This window comes from Moschus berezovskii, chromosome 1 (genome assembly GCF_049115385.1).
Source record: "Moschus berezovskii isolate FMDL1 chromosome 1, NW_MosBer_1.0, whole genome shotgun sequence".
Lineage (NCBI taxonomy): Eukaryota > Metazoa > Chordata > Mammalia > Artiodactyla > Moschidae > Moschus > Moschus berezovskii.
In genome coordinates, this window is record NC_142460.1 from 106,229,070 (window position 1) to 106,254,115 (window position 25,046).

Genomic DNA, 25,046 nt, shown 5'->3' on the forward strand with positions numbered 1-25,046 from the left:
AATACTTTGGCCACCTCATGCGACGAGTTGACTCACTGGAAAAGAGTCTGATGCTGGGAGGGATTGGGGGTAGGAGGAGACGGGGACGGCAGAGAATGCGATGGCTGGATGGCATCACCGACTTGACAGACATGAGTTTGAGTGAACTCTGGGAGTTGGTGATGGACAGGGAGGCCTGGCGTGCTGTGGTTCATGGGGTTGCAAAGAGTCGGACACAACTAAGCAACTGAACTGAACTGAAGCTGTAACTCGACATCTTCAGGATTGCTGGTGTGCACTTAAGAGTACATCAGCAGGAAGGAACAAGATGGCGGAGGAATAGGACAGCAAGACCACTCTCTCCCCCACAATTTCATCAAAAGAACATTTGAACACGGAGTAAAGTCCACACAACAACTTCTGAATGCTGGGAGAGGACATCAGGCACCCAGAAAAGTAGCCCATTGTCTTCAAAAGGAGGTAGGAAAAAACATAAAAGATAAAAAGAGAGACAAAAGCAGTAAGGACGGAGCTCCGTCCTGGGAAGGGAGGCTTTAAAAAGAGAGAAGTTTCAAAACACCAGGAAACACTCTCACTGGCGAATCTGTGGCGAGCCTTGGAACCTCAGAGGACTACATAACCCTCTTTTTTTTTTTTAAGATTTTTTTAAAACTCACAGATTACCCACCAAACGGTAACTCCCAGCGGAGAAGCAGCGCAGACGCCTGCATAGGCCATTAGCAAGTGGGGGCTGGGCAGGGAGGAGCCAGCTGAACTGCTTAGAGAGAGGACTGGGTTTGAATGCCACCAGGGCAATCTGAGAGAACTGGGTATAGCAAAGCAGACTGGGATAGCTTCCCCACGAAAAGGGGGAAAGCTGTAACCTAAGACTCCGCAAGCCCCGCTCACAGAACAAAGGACTGAGCAGAGCGAGCAGGCTGCATTCGGCCCATCCCCCATCCCCCGCCGAGACAGGCAAGGGAGGGCAGCCAGAGCCGGAGGGGGCAATCGCGACCCCAGAAAGGCATCCGATACCAAACTGCAGGCAGGCTTCGTTGCTAATCAAGACTTCTTGTGCTCGGGCCGGTCTATATGTGCCTGAGAAGGTGCGCCGGTTGTATACCCAGAAAACCAAGTGGCAGGGACTGGGGAGGCGATAAGTCGCAGCGACCGCGCTTGCCAAACACCTGGTCACCTGAGCTGCTCGGACCAGGGAAGGCACAAAACGCAGGCCCAACCAAGTCTGAGCCTTTGTGGAGTACCCGAGAACCTGAACTTGAGCTGCTCAGACCTGGGAAGTGCATACAACCCAGCACCTGCCTCAGACAGTTCCCAGCAGAGCAACCTAGAGCCTGTGCAGTAGAGTGGGACAGCACACGCGCTGTGAGCGGGGGCAAGCCAGTGTGGCCGAGACACTGCGAGCACTCCCCACAGACGCCAGAGATATTTGTCTGCAGCGTTCCTCCCTTCCCAGAAGAGGACTGAACAACTGAGCCTTTAAAAAGTGTCCACCCACACCCTAGTGTCAGGGCAGAAATTAGACACTGAAGAGACCAGCAAACAGAAGCTAAAACAGAGGGAACCACCTTGGAAATGACAGATAGAGTGGTCTAGAGGCTACTCCAAGAATAAGGCCAAAAACCAGAGGCAAGAGGCTTAAGCCCGAATCCTGAGAACACCAGAGAACTCCTGACTCCAGGGAACATTAATTGATAGGAGCTCATTAAACGTCTCCATACCTACACTAAAACTAAGCACCACCCAAGGGTCAACAAGTTCCAGAGCAAGACATACCACGCAAATTCTCCAGCAACACAGGAAAATAGCCCTGAGCTTCAATATACAGGCTGCTTAAAGTCACTCCAAACCCACTGACATCTCATAACTCATTACTGGACACTACATTGCACTCCAGAGAGAAGAAATCCAGCTCCACCCACCAGAACACAGACACAAGCTTCCATAACCAGGGAACCTTGACAAGTCACCCGTCCAACCTCACACACAGCGAGGAAACCACATAATAAAGAGAACTTCTCAAACGGCCAAAAGAGGGAAAGGCCACCCCAAGCAAAGCAATATAAGCAAGATGAAGAGGCAGAGAAATATCCAGCAACTAAAGGAACAAGATAAATGCCCACCAACACAAACAAAAGAGGAAGATATAGGGAATCTAACTTATAAATAATTTCGAATTTTGGTGGTGAAAATGATTCAAAATCTTGAAAGCAAAATGGAGTTACAGATAAATAACCTGGAGAAAAGGATTGAGAAGATGGAAGAATGGTTTAATAAGGACTTAGAGGAAATAAAAAAGAGTCAATATACAATGAATAATGCAATAGATGAGATCAGAAACACTCTGGAGGGAACAAACAGTAGAATAACAGAGGCAGAAGACAGGATAAGCGAGCTAGAAGATAGAATTGTAGAAATAAATGAAACAAAGAGGAAAAAAGAAAAACAAATTAAAAGAAATGAGGACAATATTAGAGACCTCTGGGACAATGTTAAATGCTCCAACATTCAAATCATAGGAGTCCCAGAAGAAGAAGACAAAAAGAAAGACCATGAGAGAATACTTGAGGAGACAATAGTTGAAAACTTCCCTAAAATGGGGAAAGAAATAATCACCCAAGTCCAAGAAACCCAGAGAGTCCCCAACAGGATAAACCCAAGGCAAAATACTCCAAGACACATATTAATCAAATTAACAAAGATTAAACACAAAGAACAAATATTAAAAGCAGCAAATAACACACAAGGGGATTCCCATAAGGATAACAGCCGATCTTTCAACAGAAACTCTTCAGGCCAGGAGGAAATGGCAAGACATACTTAAAGTGATGAAAGAAAATAACCTACAGCCCAGATTACTGTACCCAGCAAGGATCTCATTCAAATATGAAGGAGAAATCAACAGCTTTACAGACAAGCAAAAGCTGAGAGAATTCAGCATCACCAAACCAGCTCTCCAACAAATGCTAAAGGATCTTCTCTAGACAGGAAATACAGAAAGGGTGTATAAACTCGAACCCAAAGCAATAAAGAAAATGGCAACAGGATCATACTTATCAATAATTACCTTAAACGTAAATGGGTTGAATGCCCCAACCAAAAGACAAAGGCTGGCTGAATGGATAAAAAAATGAGACCCCCATATATGTTGTCTGCAAGAGACCCACCTCAAAACGAGGGACACAAACAGACTGAAAGTGAAGGGCTGGAAAAAGATATTCCATGCAAATAGAGACCAAAAGAAAGCAGGAGTAGCAATACTCATATCAGATAAAATAGACTTTAAAACAAAGGCTGTGAAAAGAGACAAAGAAGGAAACTACATAATGATCAAAGGATCAATCTAAGAAGAAGATATAACAATTATAAATATTTATGCACCAAACATAGGAGCACCACAATATGTAAGACAATTACTAACAAGTATGAAAGGGGAAATGAACAATGCAATAATAGTAGGAGATTTTAATACCCCACTTACATCTATGGATAGATCAACTAAACAGAAAATTAACAAGGAAACACAAACTTTAAATGATACAATAGACCAGTTGGACCTAATAGGTATCTATAGGTCATTTCACCCCAAAACAATGAATTTCACCTTTTTCTCAAGCGCACACGGAACCTTTTCCAGGATAGAGCACATCCTGGGCCATAAATCTAGCCTTGGTAAATTCAAAAAAAATTGAAATCATTCCAAGCATCTTTTCTGACCACAATGCACTAAGATTAGATCTCAATTACGGGAGAAAAACTATTAAAAATGCCAACATATGGAGGCTGAACAACACGCTGCTGAATAATGAACAAATCATAGAAGAAATCAAAAGAGAAATCAAAATATGCATAGAGATGAATGAAAATGAAAACACAGCAACCCAAAACCTCTGGGACACTGTAAAAGCAGTGCTAAGGGGGAAGTTCATAGCAATACAGGCACACCTCAAGAAACAAGAAAAAAGTCAACTAAATAACCTAACTCTACATCTAAAGCAACTAGAAAAGGAAGAAATGAAGAACCCCAGGGTCAGCAGAAGGAAAGAAATCGTAAAAATTAGGGCAGAGATAAATGCAAAAGAAACAAAAGAGACCATAGAAAAAATCAACAAAGCCAAAAGTTGGTTCTTTGAGAAGGTAAATAAAATTGAGAAACCACTAGCCAGACTCATCAAGAAACAAAGGGAGAAGAACCAAATCAATAAAATTAGAAATGGAGAGATCACAACCGACAACACAGAAATACAAAGGATTATTAGAGAATACTATCAGCAATTATATGGCAATAAAATGAATAACCTGGAAGAAATGGACAAATTCCTAGAAAACTACAACTTTCCAAAACTGAACCAGGAAGAAAAAGAAAATCTGAACAGACCCATCACAAGTATGGAACTAGAGACTGTAATCAGAAATCTTCCAGCAAACAAAAGCCCAGGTCCAGATAGCTTCACAGCTGAATTCTACCAAAAATTTAGAGAAGAGCTAACACCTATTCTACTCAAACTCTTCCAGAAAATTGCTGAGGAAGGGAAACTTCCAAACTCGTTCTATGAGGCCACCATCACTCTAATCCCAAAACCTGGTAAATACCCCACAAAAAAAGAAAACTACAGGCCAATATCACTGATGAACACAGATGCAAAAATCCTTAACAAAATTCTAGCAATCAGAATCCAACAACACATTAAGATCATACATCATGACCAAGTGGGCTTTATCCCAGGAATGCAAGGATTCTTCAATATCCGCAAATCAATCAATGTAATACACCACATTAACAAACTGAAAAATAAAAATCATATGATTATCTCAATATATGCAGAGAAAGCCTTCGACAAAATTCAACATCCATTTATGAAAACCCCCCAGAAAGTGGGAATAGAAGGGACATACCTCAACATAATAAAAGCTATATATGACAAACCCACAGCAAACATTATCCTCAATGGTGAAAAACTAAAAGCATTTCTCCTAAAGTCAGGAACAAGACAAGGGTGTCCACTCTCACCACTACTATTCAACATAGTTCTGGAAGTTTTGGCTACAGCAATCAGAGCAGAAAAAGACATAAAAGGAATACAAATTGGAAAAGAATAAGCAAAACTTTCACTGTTTGCTGATGACATGATCCTCTACACAGAAAACCTAAAGACTCTGCCAGAAAACTACTAGAGCTAATCAATGATTACAGTAAAGTTGCAGGATATAAAATCAACACACAGAAATCCCTTGCATTCCTATACACTAATAATGAGAAAATAGAGAAATTAAGGAAACTATTCCACTCACTATTGCAACGGAAAGAATTAAATACTTAGGAATATATCCACCTAAGGAAACAAAAGACTTGTACATAGAAAACTATAAAACACTAGAGAAAGTAATCAAAGAGGACACTAATAGATGGAGAAATATACCGTGTTCGTGGATTGGAAGAATAAATATTGTAAAAATGAGTATACTACCCAAAGTAATTTATACATTCAATGCAATCCCTATCAAGCAGACTTAGCAACCCAAAGTAATTTATACATTCAATGCAATCCCTATCAAGCTACCAACAATATTTTTCACAGAACTAGATCATATAATCTCACAATTTGTATGGAAATACAAAAAACCTCGAATAGCCAAAGCAATCTTGAGGAAGAAGAATGGAACTGGGGGAATTAACCTGCCAGACTTCAGGCTCTACTACAAAGCCACAGTCATCAAGACAGTATGGTACTGGCATAAAGTCAGAAATATAGATCAATGGAACAAAATAGAAAGCTGAGAGATAAATCCACGCACCTATGGACACCTTATCTTTGACAAAGGAGGCAAGAATATAAAATGGAGAAAAGACAGTCTCTTTAACAAGTGGTGCTGGGAAAACTGGTCAGTCACTTGTAAAAGAATGAAACTAGAACACTTCCTAACACCATACACCAAAATAAACTCAAATGGATTAGAGAGCTAAATGTAAGGCCAGATTCTATAAAACTCCCAGAGGAGAATGTAGGCAAAACATTCTCCGACATAAATCACAGCAGAATCCTCCAAGACCCACCTCCCAGAATATTGGAAATAAAAGCAAAAATAAACAAATGGGACCTAATTAAAATCAAAAGCTTATGCACAGCAAAGGAAACTATAAGTAAGGTGAAAACAGCTTTCAGAATGGGAGAAAATAATAGCAAATGAAGCAACTGATAAAGGATTAATCTCCAAAATATACAAGCAGCTCCTGCAGCTCAATTCCAGAAAAATAAATGACCCAATCAAAAAATGGGCCAAAGAACTAAACAGACATTTCTCCAAAGAAGACATAAAGATGGCTAACAAACACATGAAAAAATGTTCAACATCCCTCATAATCAGAGAAATGCAAATCAAAACCACAATGAGATACCATTTCACACCAGTCAGAATGGCTGCTATCCAAAAGTCTACATGCAATAAATGCTGGAGAGGGTGTAGAGAGAAGGGAACCCTCTTACACTGTTGGTGGGAATGCAAACTAGTACAGCCACTATGGAGAACTGTGTGGAGATTCCTCAAAAAACTAGAAATAGAACTGCCATATGCGAATTCATGTCAATGTATGGCAAAACCAACCAATATAATATTGTAAAATAAATAAATAAATAAAAAGAAAATGGAAAAAAAAAAAAAAAGAAGAACTGCCATATGATCCAGCAATCGCACTCCTGGGCATACACACCGAGGAAACCAGAATTGAAAGAGACACGTGTACTCCAATGTTCATTGCAGCACTGTTTATAATAGCCAGGACATGGAAGCAACCTAGATGTCCATCTGAAGACAAATGGATAAGAAAGCTTTGGTACACATACACAATGGAGTATTACTCAGCCATTAAAAAGAATGCATTTGAATCTGTTCTAATGAGGTGGATGAAACTGCAGCCTATTATACAGAGTGAAGTAAACCAGAAAGAAAAACACCAATACAGTATACTAACGCATATATATGGAATTTAGAAAGATGCAAATGATAACCCTGTATACGAGACAGCAATAGAGACATAGATATATAGAACAGTCTTTGGGACTCTGTGGGAGAGGGTGAGGGTGGGATGATTTGGGAGAATGGCATTGAAACATGTATGTTGTCATATGTGAAACGAATCACCAGTTCAGCGTTGATGCATGTTACAGGATGCTCGGGGCTGGTGTGTGGGGATGACCCAGAGGGAGGATAAAGGGAGGAGGGAGGTGGGAGGGGGGTTCAGGACGGGGAACTCATGTACACCCGGGGCAGATTCATGTCAATGTAAGGCAAAACCAACCAATATAATATTGTAAAATAATTAGCCTCCAATTAAAAAAAATTAAAAAAAAAAAAAGAGTACATCAGCACTTTTTAAGCATACCCCAAAAAAATCCATCCATTTAAAAGCAAAACCCTAGACATTGTCTCTATTTCTCATTTGAAAAAGCCAAGTAATAGTATCGTTCCAACAGAATTACTGTGAGGATTAATGGAAATGCAGCATGTAAAGCACTGAGCACAATATTAAGTACTAAATAAACAGTAGCTATTATTAAAACACAATCCTGAAGTGAACAGCATGCAATGGCATGAATATATCCCCTTAAATGAATTAACTTTTGAACCAGCAAAACTAATTATGTAACTTGAGTTTCACATTAAAATTACACTGCATTGCCTTTCTGTTTTAATTTTCATTTGTATGAAATTTGATTAAAAAGTTAAAACCTTTTAATAATTGCATTTTAATTTAATATATACAACTTTATAACTTAAATGTAATTTTACTTTTTTATGACAGAAAGTTATCAAAAGCCAAACTACATTAAATATTAAAAACATTCCGTAAAAAACTGTATATTTTACCTGGCCATTTCCAAGCAGAGATGTATCTTTCCCTATGAGAAAATAGGATCCAAAAAAGAAAATAAAGGCATGACTGAATCCCAGGATGGTCCAATAAAGAAATGTTTTCATGCTTAATTGACGATTTTTACTTATGTCTCTGCAAATTTTAAAAAAAGGAAGAGAAAAAAAAAATACATCAGGACTTATTATTTACCTACTAAATAATTATTTGGAGAAGGAAATGGCAACCCACTCCTGTGTTCTTGCCTGGAGAATCCCAGGGACGGGGGAGCCTGGTGGGCTGCCTTCTATGGGGTCACACAGAGTCGGACACGACTGAAGTGACTCAGCAGCAGCAGCAAATAATTATTACAATTTTATAATTAAAAAAGAAAATGGCTTTTTAATTTAAAATTGTTTACAAATTTTAGCAGAAAGAACAAAACCTAATTTACAAACCACTGCTTGTAAATCATACAGCTGTGTAATAGCTTTTAATTCTTACAACATATTCAAATACAATTTCTCATTTGATAAGGAACTATATGATATAGGCATAATTCTTCATTTTAATTGTGTAAAGTTGCTATTTCTTTGCTATTACTTTTTTGGGGCCACAATGTGTGCCTATGGCATCTTAGTTTACTGACCAGGGTTTGAACCTGGCCCCCTAGTAGTGAAAGCCCAGAATCCTAACCACTGGACCGCCTGGGAATTCCCTCTTTGTCAAATTCTGTTATATTCTGTTATAACTCAGCCATGCTTATTTCTTTATTGTAGAGTCACGTGAGCTAGGTTCAGCACTGAGGTTCCTAACTGAGTTCACGTCTGTCAACAGCTATTATGAGAAGAAAAGTCTGTGCCAATCTTGGGTCAGGGCTTCGGTAGCTCAGCTGCTAAAGAACCTGCCTGCAATGAAGGAGACCCTGGTTCAACTGATGGGCCGGGAAGATATCCCTTGAAGAAGGGATAGGCTACCTACTCCAGTATTCTTGGGCTTCCCTTGTGGCTCAGATGATAAAGAATCCTCCTGCAATGTGGGAGATCTGGGTTCAACCCCTGGGTTGGGAAGATACCCTGGAGGGGGGCATGGCAACCCACTCCTGTATTCTGGCCTGGAGAATCCCCATGGACAGAGGAGCCTGGTGGGCTATAGTCCATGGGGTTGCAAAGAGTCAGACATGACTGAACAACTAAGCACAATCTTGGGTCAAGCCCAGCCCTAGATATCCTGGGAAATCAAGGTAAGTTACTGCCATTTCTGGATAGCTGAATATCTCTATAATTATAAAGGTAACGTTAATGTGGGAATCATAAGTTAGTCCTGAGTTGAGTTCATATGTCTATGATTACTTAGTTCTGAGAAAGGAAGAACCCAGGGGGCCTGGGATGGGATTTAATGGCCTCAACTCTGCATTTTGCATCAATTACTACCCATAAAATCAGCAGGGCTAGAACACTAACTATTTTTTAGGAACTCTAGAGACAACTAAGTAATGAATAACTTTTGTGTGTGCCCATGAAACAGAGTATTATTGGTTTAAAACAGTAAGTGCAAATCACGCAACTGCTCAATGCATTCCTAGGACGAAATTGTTCATTCCTAAAAACATTGGAAAAATCATTCAAATATTCCCTTCAATGTTCAACAACTATAAATCATACAAAAACTTAAGTACTTCTCTTAGTAAGACATTAATCACCAAGAAACTGCCTGATATGCTTGCTTATTTTTAAGATACTTTTAAAAATGGGTAACTATTGAAATATAATGTACTACTTGTTGCAAGAGGTGGTATGGACACTTAACATTGGAAAACACTTACCGATAGAGGGTGGGCTTGTTCTGTAATACATGAGGGTCTATATGCTGTTCCAACAGACTATATATCAGAATAGGCAGGGATGTAAAACAAATATTGTATAAAGTCAGGTACACGCTGTCATATAGTGTCTAGAAAGAGAAATTTGTAGGAATTTGTAGACTCTAGACTACATTACTATTATACTTATTCATATAATTACAAAGAAGCATCATAAAAATTACATATTTTCAGTTTACACTGAATCCATTTTAGTAAGTCTAATTTGTTTCTTATATAGACATAATGTTTCTACATTTATATTCTTTGTGGAAATTGGAATATTTTGTTATGTCAAGTGATTCTGCTATTACAGTGAGATGGATCTATATTTCAAGATATTCTAATTTCATCACTGTCATGTAATTTTACACAATTCTCTTACATGTGTCCTAGGCTTGTTATTATTCCTTTGATATGTGACATATATAGTTTTGCTTTCATAGCTTTGTCTTCCCACCTAAGTCCTACACTTTCTTTAATTCATAATCCATGAAACTTAAAACACTGGCTCAAATTCCTGATGATAGCTGCTTCTTCTGAACAGTTATATGTGATACTGTTGGTACTAAGTGCTTAGCACTTTGCCTATTCTTCACATATAGCTTTTATTAACACTGATACTGACTCTCAGATTATGCTATAAATTCCCTGAAAATCTAATCAAAATAGGTTAAGTCTTCTTGTCACATGCTCTCACAGCATTCTCTACTTCATCCAAGTAAAACATTTTTACTAGCAATCAATGTCCAAGCAGATGTCTCAAATTTAGAGTTCCAGGTTGTAAACAAAGGAGAAAATGGTGATTAAGGGTAGAAAAAACTCATAAAAAAAACCCCCAAAAAGCTAAGATAATTAGAAATTTCAATAAATTAGAACAAATGTCTTGATCAATTTGAGTATGGTATGTGAGAAGGGTGCTCAAGTAGTCAGAAGTGATAGGTCCAAGCATGGTTTAGTTATTAACTATGTAATCTTGGGCAAGTTACTTAATTCCTATGGATTTCAGTTTCCTTCTCTATGTGACATGTGTACAAAGAAAAGACCCATCAAGTGTTCATTATATAGTTATTGTTAACCTATTACAAAGTTTTCCCTCTGAGCATATAGCCATATAGCTTCAGAACCCTTTTCAATATAGCACTCCTGGAACCTCCATTTAATTATTTACCTTCTGAGATGAAAACTATATGTCATCCCTGGACTCAATCACTATGTTTCTTCCAAATCTAAAAAAAATTCTATGAGTCAATAAATAATGATGTAATCTTCCAACAATTATGTGGCCTGGCTTGATATGAATTTTATAGAAATACTATAAGTTGAAAATAGCAAAGTCCTCTCATAAGCTATTAAGAGTAATAATATCTATTTTTTAAAAAAAGCATCCACAGTTAAAATATTTTTTGGTATTCACGTTCACTTCAAACTGAAAATCAGAAAAAAGAAATATTGACACTAAGTTAATTAAATATACTATAAGAAAAGTTATGTCTAGCTAGTTATCTGTAGGACTAGGAAAACTGGAAAAAGTCCCTCCAAGTATTTAACAAAATCTGAAAATACATACTCTACTCTTTATCTAAAAGGATAAAACAAAAGACTCTATTTACTTACTTGTTGAGAAAACAAACAGTAGAACTGATATAAAAATTGGGGTGTGATAAAGCACACATTCTGAAAAACAAGATTAAATGGAAATAATTGAAATATTTAAGTCTAAATGAGAAATGATTTCTAAAAATGACTTTTATTAAAGAGTCCAGAAAATAATCTCAGTTGATATGGTAAGTATATCTGCCCATAAGAACTTTGTCCATACAAAATAGGAAAATAAGAATCCCATTTTATTAAAAAATGCCTAAAAGTAGTCTATGAAGCACTGCAAATGTCAGAATGAAAATACCTTTGACTCCTATCATTGCCAAACAATATGATAATTTTGAATTTATAACTATTATTCAATACTTTTCATACCTAATACATTTAGGAAGGTTTACTTAAACTTTAGGGCTATAATTACTTTAAAATGCAAAAATATTTAAAATACAATAAATAGAGTGATCAAAATCTCTTTCCATTACAAAAGCCTTAGGTCACAGCAAAAGTTGTTATAATAAGCTAAGAAAAAACTGCCAACATCGTTTATTAGCATTATGCAATCTACCTGTGTTCTTTCATTGGGCTGCAGCTACTAATTATAGAAATACATGCAACACAGAATACGCTGATGTAGTAAATGTCCTGGTATTCAGAGGTGCTTAACATTGGTTCCAAATAATCCTATCTTTGCCCAAAGGGTTAAGAAATAGAAGAATACTTCAACATACTTGGCTTCCTTGTAATTCTATGTATTTTATTTTATGCATCTAAAATACTGAGTAGTTTATACTACTAGACTACCAGTCATTCATGGCCCAAAAAAGATTAAGAAATTTTGCTTAAAATCATAATATTGGAGATAAAATTAAAACTTACTACTGGTTCAGGACAAAATAACAATAAAGAAATCAAACCAATCATGTTCTAATTTGCATAGAATAAAATAAGTGTGAATTTTGATGTGTCCTGACAAATTCATACATCCATGTAACTGCCACCACAATCAACTTAAAGAACTTTTCTGTCAGGCAGAGTTCTCTCATACTTTTCTAGTCAACTCTATCACCCATACTTTTGGCCTCAGGCAACCACTGATATGCTTTCTGTGAGTACACATTAGATTTATGATAAAATAACATTATATTCCACAGACTATTATTTTTACTTATAGAAAAAAATTTCAGACTAATTTGTATGGAAATATTAATAACATTCCTTAAACTGAAACCTCAAATACTGTTAGCAATTAACTCTAGAATATCTCCATGAAACTCACCTTATAAAAAAAATACTGTACAAGGGTAGCTATTCTAATGTAATAAAAATGACCATGAACAAAAAGCAATTTGGAGAGAAATTTAAATCTAGCTATTGCATAGTCACTGTTCCTTGCAGCTTGTCTTCCTTCTTTACCCATGATTCCTGTAATACAGGGGACAAAACGGTTAGTTCACTGATAATTGGTAAAGGTAAATTTTAAGATATGCCTGCAAATACCTTAATTATCTGTAGCAGCTGAACCTGGGGTTAGGGGATCACTATATCCTAAATTATAGTAGACAATAGATTCCCAAAAGCTTGCTCTATTTATATCAAATATGTAATTAATACAAAGCTATAACATATACTGGGCATGTAACATCAATTTTCAAAGAATTAGACTAAAATAAAATTGATATAAAATATTAAAAGTTCAGGATCTAAGAACATTTTTTTATTCTAATGAAGAGAATGCCATAAAACAGCTTTCATGTCTCTATTTCCAAGGAACATATAAAAAAAGCTGAGTCAAGTAAAAATAACCATGTTTAACAGTTTTAAAACTCTCACGCAAAACTCAGTGTGCTTTTTAAAAGAAAAATGTACAATATTACTTGAAATCAGTACATAATTGAGCACTTTTTTTCCAGGTTACTATAGTTCATTAGGTTTCAAAAGTTATTGCCAAGTTTGTTTATTCAATGTGAAACCAGCATTGAAAAAAGTATTTTTTCAAAATTAAAATTTTCTATTTTTGTCATAAAAAGATCAAAATGTTCCAAAATGTAAAGACAATCATCTGTATTGACAGTTCCTAGAGAAAACTACTATTTCTGGTCTATATACTCTTAGAAGTTTTTCTTTTGCATATTTCATATATGTTCACTTAACATATATATAAACAAATACATAAAGATGGGATTATTTGTTTTGTAATCTGCTTTCATCACTTTCTACATTATGGACATTGTTTACTTACTACATATCGACATATGTACTTGCTAACATAGTCATTTATTTTCTTCAAAGGAATTCCTGGATGCCTGGTCACTAGGTCAAAGGGCATACATTTTATTTTTGCTATGCACAGGCTTTCACTAGTTGTGGCAAGTGGGAGTTACTGTTTGCTGTGGTGCATAGGCTTCTCATTACAATGGCTTCTCTTGCTGCACAGCACAGGATCTAGGAGCATGGGCTTTAGTAGCTGGAGCATGTGGGCTCAATTAGTTGTGGCTCTCGGGCCCTAGAGCATGAGGGTTTCACTAGTTGTGGCACAAGAGCTCAGCAGTTTTGGTGCACAGGCTTAGTTGTTCTGTATCATGTGGAATCTTCCTGGACTATGGATTGAAACCACATCCCCTGCATTGACAGGCAGATTCTTATCCGCTGTACCACCAGGAAGTCCAAAGGGCACACATTTAAAATTGTTATATTTAATAATGCATGGTGTACCAATTTACATGCCCACTAACATCGTTTAAGGGCATTTGTTAATCTACATGCGTGTATGCTCAGTTGTGTCCAACTCTTTGCGACCCCATGGACTGTAGTCTACCAGGCTCATCTGTCCATGGAGTTTTCCAGGCAAGAAAACTGGAGTGGGTTGCCGTGTCCTACTCCAGGATATCTTCCTGATCCAGGATGAACCCCCATTTTTTGCATCTCCTGCATTGGCAGGGGAGTTCTTTAACCACAGTGCCACCTGGGAAGTCTATACCCTTGTCCATTTCAGGTTTTTTTTGCCAACCTGACAGGCAATTTTAACTTACTTTTTGATTATTAGGGAGATTTCTACTAGAGTATTTTTCTTATTCTCCTTAATTTAAGACCTCACATAATAGGAATACTATGACTATCATCTATTTTACAAATATTCTTTACTAGTTTGTCTTTAAAATTTTTTAATGTAAGTATTTACTTCTGTCACACATGTTGATCATTTTCCCTTTTCAGTTCCTTGCTTTCTTTGGTTTTTATTTAAAAGATCCTTCAATACCTCAAATAACAGAATCATTCACTAAAGTCTAGTATTTTTTATGGCCTTCAAAAATTATTTAAATCCTAATTCATCTGGAATTTGTTCTGCTATAAGCAATGGAAAGGGACTCACTTTTTTCCCCCAAATAACTAGTTATATCAGTGTTTTATTAAATCACATAATTTGTTTCCTTACTTATTTGAAACATCTCCTTCGTTACATACTAAATTTCCAGGTGTTCCAAATTGATTACGTTCACTGGTCTCGCTGTTATCATATTATTGATAAAATCAAACTGTTACAAGTATTGTAGTTTTTTATACTCTTAACATATGATACAGAAAGTTAGCAAACTATCATGAAGATTTCTGGGAAACAACAGTATAAACAATATAAAGAAAGTGAAGTTTTATAAATGAAGAGTTAACTATCCCAAAGAGGAAGGAGCTGATTTGAGGGATACACTGGAAATATGGGACCCAATCAGCACTCATCACACAGGCAACTCCAGAGCAAGGACTACCTTCTTCTCTAACTCTAAAATTTTATCCTTCAACAAAAACCCATACTCCTCTCTTTTGCTTCCTCAATAAAATTACTGAGGAAGACAGGTCAAAATATGGTTTAAGTGGGAAATGACTGGTAATATAAATATAATAAAATGATTTTAGTACTCTGAATTTAATAAAAATTCTAGGCAAAAATAGGAAAAAATTAGCATAAAGGTTATTAAATTAGAAAGTTACTTGAAATTTTATAGTTTGGTATAATTTCCTGTCTCTAAAATTATCTTTAAAATACATTCCAAAATCTTTAGACTAATGGATAAAGTAAATAATAATGATTATATATATAATGAATTTAGAATTTAAAAATGATAAAAATACTGTGTAAAAGTATTTAAAAAGGTACAAAATTGCATATAAAACTAACTTTACTGGGAAGAAAAACTGGTGAAGACAAAATTCACTAGTGGTATTTATTTCCTTAAAAATTTGCAATTAAAACATCCTGCGGCTCCCCTGGTGGTCCAGATGGCTAAGATGCCACATTGCCAAAACAAAGTGCCTGAGTTCAATCCCTGGTCAGGTAACTAGATCCCCCATGCTGCAACTATGACCCAGGGCTGCCAAATAAATATTTTTTAAAAATCCTAAATATTGGGCTTGATAATGACAGGTTTCTGACAGAAATATGATGTGATATATTACACCACGGCATTTAGTTTTCATTCGTATATGTGACATTGTACTTTATTCTACAAAAAGAAGATTCATCATCAAATAATTATAACAACTTTACAAGTTCAAAAAAAAATATCAATCACCTATGCCAACATGTGCTTCTTGTATCATGCTTACATCGTTAGCACCATCACCAATAGCCAATGTTATTGGCTTCTCGGGTGAGATTTTTATCAGTCTTATTACCTGAAAGACATAAAACTCATTAATTACAATAAAATTTCAATTTTATTGTCTTTATATAAAATTACTTATCTGAAATGATCTGTTGTAAGAACAGTAATAAAAAATTAGTTTTATATTGTACAGTAATATGCACTGGGGTTCATTGTTTGAGGGATGTCTCCTTTAAGACGTTAGGAATGTCTTTCAGAAATGACAACAAAACAGACTGCGGTCTTTAGATTTTATGATGAGATGTAAGAATCTGTTAAACACAGCTTAAATTTATAAAAAGCTTAATAATAACTGTGTAAAAAATTAACTACAATTAATTGAACTTTGTCAGACAACTTTTTTCTCTCAAGAAATTATTTTCATTTGATACAGAGGAAAGATAATTATTTTCTCTCATAATCAGGTTTCTTAAAAATTTAAAAAGCCATCAGAATTAAATTCAATGAAATCTAAAGAAAGGTTTCTTTGGAATACTTGAACGTACTTTTCTAAAGAATTTAGGCATTAGGTCTGTTTGGTCTCCAGGTTAATGTCCACAGACTAGGGTATATGGGTTATAATAATAAAATAGGCCCTGTGATAAAACCCCATGAAGTCAAACAAACTGGATATATAGTTTATTAGCTCTATATGTGAAACAATGTTTAGATGTATATTTCAAAGCATATACTTGTAACGGTTTCAGTTACAAAAAATATTTGTATAGGTTTTCACTTGAATCATAACTGAACATTAAACATTTCCTAACTACACACTTTTTCCCGTGGTCATGTATGGATGTGAGAGTTGGACTGTGAAGAAAGCTGATCGCCGAAGAATGGATGCTTTTGAACTGTGGTGCTGGAGAAGACTCTTGAGAGTCCCTTGGACTGCAAGGAGATCCTACCAGTCCATTCTAAAGGAGATCAGTCCTGGATGTTCATTGGAGGGACTGATGCTAAAGCTGAAACTGCAATACTTTGGCCACCTCATGCGACGAGTTGATTCACTGGAAAAGACTCTGATGCTGGGAAAGGTTGGGGGCGGGAGGAGAAGGGGACGATAGAGAATGAGATGGCTGGATGGCATCACCGACTTGATGGACATGAATTTGAGTGAACTCCGGGAGTTGGTGATGGACAGGGAGGCCTGGCGTGCTGTGATTCATGGGGTCGCGGAGAGTCGGACACGACTGAGCAACTGAACTGAACTACAGACCTCGCAGAAGCAAGCCAGAAGGGACGGACTGTGCAGAAGCGCGACGGAGGCATGGCCGAGAGGAGCTACCCCACATCCAAGGAGCAGCGGCTGCGCGGGCGCAAGAGGGCCAAGAGGAGCTACTCCATGTTCAAGGTCAGGAGGGGTGACCTCGTCCAAGGTAAGGAGCAGTGGCTGCGCTTTGCTGGGGGAGCTGTGAAGAGATACCCCACGTCCAAGGTAAGAGAAACCCAAGTAAGGCGGTAGGTGTGGCCAGAAGGCATCAGAGGGCAGACACACTGAAACCATAATCACAGAAAACTAGCCAATCAGATCACAGGGACCACAGCCTTGTCTAACTCAATGAAACTAAGCCATGCTGTGTAGGGCCACCCAATACGGAGAGGTGGTGGTGGAGAGGTCTGACAGAATGTGGTTCACTGGAGAAGGGAATGGCAAACCACTTCAGTATTCTTGCCTTGAAAACCCCATGAACAGTATGAAAAGGCAAAATGATAGGATACTGAAAGAGGAACTCCCCAGGTCAGTAGGTGCCCAATATGCTACAGGAGATCAGTGGAGAAATAACTCCAGAAAGAATGAAGGGATGGAGCCAAAGCAAAAACAATACCCAGTTGTGGATGGGACTGGTGATAGAAGCCAAGGTCCGATGCTGTAAAGAGCAATACTGCATAGGAAAGTGGAATGTCAGGTCCATGAATCAAGGCAAATTGGAAGTGGTCAAACAGGAGAAGGCAAGAGTGAATGTCGACATTCTAGGAATCAGCGAACTAAAATGGACTGGAATGGGTGAATGTAACTCAGATGACCATTATATCTACTACTGTGGGCAGGAATCCTTAGAAGAAATGGAGTAGCCATCATGGTCAACAAAGGGTCCAAAATGCAGTATCTGGATGCAGTCTCAAAAATGACAGAATTATCTCTGTTCGTTTCCAAGGCAAACCATTCAATATTACAGTAATCCAAGTCTATGCCCCAACCATAACGCTGAAGAAGCCGAAGTTGAACGGTTCTATGAAGACCTACAAGTCTTTTTAGAACTAGCATCCGAAAAAGATATCCTTTTCATTATAGGGGACTGGAATGCAAAAGTAGGAAGCCAAGAAACACCTGGAATAACAGGCAAATTTGGCCTTGGGGTACGGAATGAAGCAGGGCAAAGGCTAATAGAATTTTGCCAAGAGAAAGCACTAGTCATAGCAAACACCCTGTTCCAACAACACAAGAGAAGACTCTACACATGGACATCTACAGATGGTCAACACCGAAATCAGACTGATTATATTCTTTGCATCCAAAGATGGAGAAGCTCTATACAGTCAGCAAAAACAAGACCAGGAGCTGACTGTGGCTCAGATCATGAACTCCTTATTGAAAAATTCAGACTTAAATTGAAGAAAGTAGGGAAAACCACTAGACCATTCAGGTATGACCTAAATCAAATCCCTTATGATTATACAGTGGAAGTTACAAAGAGATTTAAGGGACTAGATCTGATAGAGCAACTGATGAACTATGGATGGAGGTTTGGGACATTGTACAGGAGACAGGAACCAAGACCATCCCCATGGAAAAGAAATGCAAAAGAGCAAAATGGCTGTCTCAGGAGGGCTTACAAATAGCTGTGAAAAGAAGAGAAGTGAAAAGCAATGGAGAAAAGGAAAGATATTCCCATTTGAATGCAGAGTTCCAAAGAACAGCAAGGAGAGATATGAAAGCTTTCCTCAGCGATCAATGAAAGGAAATAGAGGAAAACAACAGAATGGGGAAGACTAGAGATCTCTTCAAGAAAATTAGAGATACCAAGGGAATATTTCATGCAAAGATGGGCTCGATAAAGGACAGAAATGGTATGGACCTAACAGAAGCAGAAGATATTAAGAAGAGGTGGCAAGAATACACAGAAGAACTGTACAAAAAAGATCTTCACGACCAAGATAATCACGATGGTGTGATCACTCACCTAGAGCCAGACATCCTGGAATGTGAAGTCAAGTGGGCCTTAGAAAGCATCACTATGAACAAAGCTAGTGGAGATGATGGAATTCCAGTTGAGCTATTTCAAATCTTGAAAGATGATGCTGTGAAAGTGCTGCACTCAATATGCCAGCAACTTTGGAAAACTCAGCAGTGGCCACAAGACTGTAAAAGGTCAGTTTTCACTCCAATCCCAAAGAAAGGCAATGCCAAAGAGTGCTCAAACTACCGCACACTTGCACTCATCTCACATGCTGGTAAAGTAATGCTCAAAATTTTCCAAGCCAGGCTTCAGCAATACGTGAACCGTGAACTTCCAGATGTTCAAGCTGGTTTTTAGAAAAGGCAGAGGAACCAGAGATCAAACTGTCAGCATCCGCTGGATCATGGAAAAAGCAACAGAGTTCCAGGAAAACATCTATTTCTGCTTCATTGACTATGCCAAAGCCTTTGACTGTGTGGATCACAAATAAACTGTGGAAAATTCTGAAAGAGATGGGAATACCAGACCACCTGACCTGCCTCTTGGGAAACCTATATTCAAGTCAGGAAGCAACAGTTAGAACTGGACATGGAACAACAGACTGGTTCCAAATAGGAAAAGGAGTACATCAAGACTATATATTGTCACCCTGCTTATTTAATTTACATGCAGAGTACATCATGAGGAAGGCTGGGCTGGAAGAAGCACAAGCTGGAATCAAGATTGCCGGGAGAAATATCAATAACCTCAGATATGCAGATGACACCACCCTTATGGCAGAAAGTGAAGAGGAACTCAAAAGTCTCTTGATGAAAGTGAAAGAGGAGAGTGAAGAAGTTGGCTTGAAGCTCAACATTCAGAAAAAGAAGATCATGGCATCTGGTCCTATCACTTCATGGGAAATAGATGGGGAAACAGTGGAAACAGTGTCAGACTTTATTTTTTAGGGCTCCAAAATCACTGCAGATGCTGATTGCAGCCATGAAATTAAAAGACGCTTACTCCTTGGAAGGAAAGTTATGACCAACCTAGATAGCATATCAAAAAGCAGAGACATTACTTTGCCAACCAAGGTTCGTCTAGTCAAGGCTATGGTTTTTCCATTAGTCATGTATGGATGTAAGAGTTGGACTGTGAAGAAAGCTGATCGCCGAAGAATTGATGCTTTTGAACTGTGGTGTTGAAGAAGACTCTTGAGAGTCCCTTGGACTGCAAGGAGATCCAACCAGTCCATCCTAAAGGAGATCAGTCCTGGGGGTACATTGGAAGGACTGATGCTGAGGCTGAAACGCCAATACTTTGGCCATCTCATGCAAAGAGTTGACTCATTGGAAAAGACCCTGATGCTGGGAGGAATTGGGAGGAGGAGGAGAAGGGGATGACAGAGGATGAGATGGCTAGATGGCATCACCGGCTCGATGCACATGAGTCTGTGTGAACTCTGGGAGTTGGTGATGGACAGGGAGGGCTGGCGTGCTGCAATTCATGGGGTCGCAAAGAGTCGAACACGACTGAGCGACTGAACTGAACAATTAATTGGCTTTTTAACTCTTTATTAAAGTTCTATTTAGCACTTAAGAGTCATTTTTAACAAAGAGAATTACCAATTTATTGAATGCAAGAATAAGCAAAGATCAACAGAATGACCTAGAGGTGCAGACGAACTGAAGTCTTATAGTCTCCTTCACCAGTTAAGTAATGAACTCGTGAGACTTGTTATCGTAGTTCAAGTTTGTGTCTCAGGAATTTCACAAACTGCTCTCTATCACATGGTCATTTCTAGCTTACAATGATCTATTTCTATGTTATGAATAACTGAAACTTCAATATTTACTGTGAAATTTCCAAAGGCCTAATGTATATGGTTAAAATTCATATTATGGGAAGTGACTAACTCCTGGTTAAGATTCATACACTGTATATCACCAAATGGAATTATGTGAGGCATTAACGTTAAAGAACACTTTTAAATCAAAGTATCTCTATGGGACTTGTTATGAAATAAACATACCTTTGCTTTCTGTAGCGGTGCCATACGACAGCACATTACAGCTGAACAACTTCTACAAACGTCCATAAATAGCTTTTCATGCTCCCTGAGTGCAAGAGACAGACTGGTCCCATCTACCACCAGACCATGCTGAATCACATGATCCTCTCTAATCCTAAAAAAAAGAAAATGATGATATACTCTCTAAGACATGTATAAAGCCATATTACTTACATTCATTTAGTAAACAAAAGATTCTTACTGAAAAATGGATCATTCACCCATAGACTTCACCATTATAAAACTGACATGTACTTAAGATTAAGTAAAACTGAGAGTGGCTGATATGAAGGGCAAAATAGATGATATTCAATTTTACAGTGAACTGATATATATACACACACACAGAAACTATATTTTCTAAAATGTGAATTGTGACACATAATTTGAGAATATTCTCCCAAACTTTATAAAAAAATCTTAGAAAAATAAAAATATAACTAGTTATGTATTTAGCAAGTTCTAATTTTAAAAAGTTAAATGAAATAAAGAATGTTCGGGAAAATTTACAAGCTAGATTCACTGTATATTTAAGTAGCAAGGCAAGGAATGAAGAAACCATCAATTGTGTCTTGATATTTAACCCTACAATGGACTGTAATGCCAGGTATCACAATGGTGGAGTATGGATAACACCTCCCTGTGGGCATACACTACACTGAGGACTATTTCAAAACATGGTCTAAATATTGGCAGTTGAGAGAACTATCTTGTGACAAGAAAGAGAAAACAAGTATGTTATCATAATAAGTATGTTATTGCGTCAGTATGTAAATAAAGTATATTACTGAGCACACTATTTTGTTCAGCTGCTTCACCCCACTCCCCCTTTGGTAATAAGAATTTCTCAGTGAAAGATGCAGTGTATAGATTTACATTCTGGAGCAAGCTTCTTACTCAGTTGAACGTCAGCACTCAGAGTAGCACTGTGTTCAATTCAGCAAAAAGAAAATACTACAGTTCACTACTGGGTTCATAGTATAGCAGGACTGCTACTGAAAAACAGCCATACATTTTCATTTTATTTTTTTTCTCAGCTTTATTGAGATATTATTGATATATATGTAAGTTTAAGGTATACAACATGATCTGATACACATATATACTGCAAAAATGATTACTACAATAAGGTTAATTAACACCTCCATCCTTTCATGTAAAAACATTTTTCTGTCTGTGGTGGTAAGATTTGAGAGGTACTCTCTTTACAATTTTCAAATATATAATATAATACTGTTAATTATAGCCACCATACTGTACATTAGATCCCCAGAACTTATTCATCTTATATATAAAGCTGGAAGTTTGTACCCCAGACTATCACCTCCCCATCTCCCCACAGCCCAGCTCCTGGCAACCACCATTCTATCATTGGTTTTTTTAGATTTCACATGTAAGTATTTGTTTCTCTCTGTCTGACTTATTTTACTCAGCATAATGTTGTCAAGATCCATCCATGTTATCACAAAAAGCAAGATTTCCTTCTTTTTTATGGGTGAATAATATTCCTTCACGTGTGGAAGGAACATCCCATTTTCACTGTCCATACACACATTAATGGATATTTAGGTTGTTGCCATTCTTGGCTGTGGTGAATAACATTGCACTGAACACAAGAGTGTGGCTCTCTCTGAGACAGTGACTTCATTTCTTTTGTATAAATACCTAGGAGTGAAATTGTTGGATTACATGGTAGTTCTATTTAAAATTTTTTCCATACCATTTTCCATAGTGGCTATTCCCTCAATTTTTAAATGACAAGTGAGAAGACTTATTAAATGAGCAACAAGTTATGAAAACTAAACATACTGATGATTTTCAGTCTCCTAATACTTAATTCTGTAAGTTAAAATGATGTCTTCATAACATGCCTAGTAACTATAGTGTTGCACTGTATAATAAGTGGGAAGCAATTAACATTTACAATATAAACTTAAAAAAATGTATACTTTATCAATTCTCCAATACCTGAAATCTGCATCTAAATTGACTATTTTTCCTTTTTTTCCTCTCTGTTGGCTGAACTTACTTAGCAACCCCTGCTATCTATAGGCATTCAGTGTAAGCACTGCCTGAGCACATGGTCTCAGAAGCAGTAGCAGCCAAGAGTAGGACAGATCAGATCAGTTTTCCTTGGGAACATTCCCAAGGCACACTAAGTTAGGTTTTTCTCTGGACAGGGTTCATAAATCAGCATACACAATCCATGGTGTAACATTTATACAATATGGAAAAGCACCTCATAGTTCTGGCACATAGTAAGGTAGCATCTGCTTACTTCTGTGGCCTCATGTTTCAATATTTCCCATGTCCTCTCCCATCTACTCCATTCCCTGGCCATACTTAGCTACTATCAATTGCCTGAATGAGCCTCTCAGCTCTGGGAATTTGCATACATGGGCCACTTTGCTTCTTGATGTTATTTTCTGACAAGTTTACATCTCACAACAGGAGACAACACAGCCATGGGTTCCAATGCACAGCGTTCTAATGTACAGAGCTGTTTCTATGATAAACCTGGGCTAAGCTTCCCTCTTCGGTACACAGACAGCTCTCTGTTCTTGCCTCTGTTACAATTCAGTTGTGATGGTTGTGACAATATATTTACTTCTTTTTTCTGACACATTGTAAGTATTCTGGGAATAAATGACTTATATGACTGTCCCAAATGCCTACATAGGAGACAATCACTGTGTTTTTGAAGGACCAGATACATACACTAAAGCTTTTAAAGGTATGGAATTCTTTTGCTATATCCAAGATTTTTAGAACATATACTTCCTGAAAGCCTGTAAATCAAAATCCTATTGACTTATATGGTTAACTCAGAAAACATATTTCAGGAATTCCCTGGTGGCCCAATGGTTAGGACTCTGTGCTCTCACTGCCGAGATCTGGGTTCAATCTCTGGTTGGGGAACTAATATCCCACAAGCTTTGAGAGTCAGCAAAAGAAAAAAAAAAGGAAGAAAACAGATTCCACTAAGAAGATGGTATCTCTGAAACATACATTTCACATAGCAAGGCTAAAATTAATTTTAAGGTATAATATTCACTTTATAATACAGCTTTTGTACAAAAAGGGAAATGAACAATACCCATGATCTTAACAGACTCACCAAAAGCACATATATAGAAGACTTTAAAATATTTGAAAATACAAATAACAATTATCTTCAGATGGCTGTATTATCTTACTAATCATCATATTTTCAGTGCTTTTAAAATGAGTATTTATTACTTTTATAATCAGGAGTACTATTTAAGAAGTAAATGATTCTGAATAATTAGTCTGTATATTTTAGGGAGTTCTGGACATCATGCCCTTAAATGTTTAAGTAGCCATAAGAGTGTTGGCACTGCTTCAAAACCAGTGTCATTAACCTAGATCAATCACTTTTTTGAGCTCAAGCAAAGACCTTTCTGAAAGTTGTACTGTCTCTTTAAAACATTCCTTAAATAAGCTTTTCTCTGATAAAATCCAGAATTTAGTATCATATCAATCCCTGCATAACAAACATAAATAAAGCACTGAATGTACAGTGACAATTGTGGCACTGTCTTTTCATATTTGTTTTTCTGCATTAATATCACAAGACTGCAAAGACAGATACCAGTAGGACATCTCAGATACAAGCAACCCTCATGCTTACAATGAAGCACTCTTATTTAAGGTTAAAACAAACAAACTGGGGCTCCCCTGGTGGCTTAGTGGTGAGGAATCCGCCTGCCAACGGAGGAGACACGGGGTGTTCGATCAGTGATCTGGGACGATTTCACAGGCTGCAGGGCAACTAAGCCTGTACACCACAACTACTGAGCCTGTGCTCTAAAGTCCAGGAGCCACAACTACTGAAGCTCACACGCCC

The 25,046-nt window shown here is 37.5% G+C and overlaps 1 protein-coding gene across 3 annotated transcripts in view; it reads right to left on the minus strand.

Annotated features, from left to right (window-relative positions):
- ATP11B (ATPase phospholipid transporting 11B (putative)) overlaps window positions 1-25,046 on the minus strand; it is a 126,080-nt gene that overhangs the window by 31,469 nt on the left and 69,565 nt on the right. For all 3 annotated transcript variants that reach the window (XM_055409805.2, XM_055409833.2, XM_055409842.2), the window contains 6 exons: window positions 21,140-21,293; window positions 15,875-15,977; window positions 12,586-12,731; window positions 11,325-11,384; window positions 9,672-9,799; window positions 7,864-8,002 (listed from right to left, as the gene is read on the minus strand). In XM_055409805.2, the coding sequence (XP_055265780.2) occupies window positions 7,864-8,002; window positions 9,672-9,799; window positions 11,325-11,384; window positions 12,586-12,731; window positions 15,875-15,977; window positions 21,140-21,293 (730 nt within the window). The remainder of the gene's footprint in view (window positions 1-7,863; window positions 8,003-9,671; window positions 9,800-11,324; window positions 11,385-12,585; window positions 12,732-15,874; window positions 15,978-21,139; window positions 21,294-25,046) is intronic.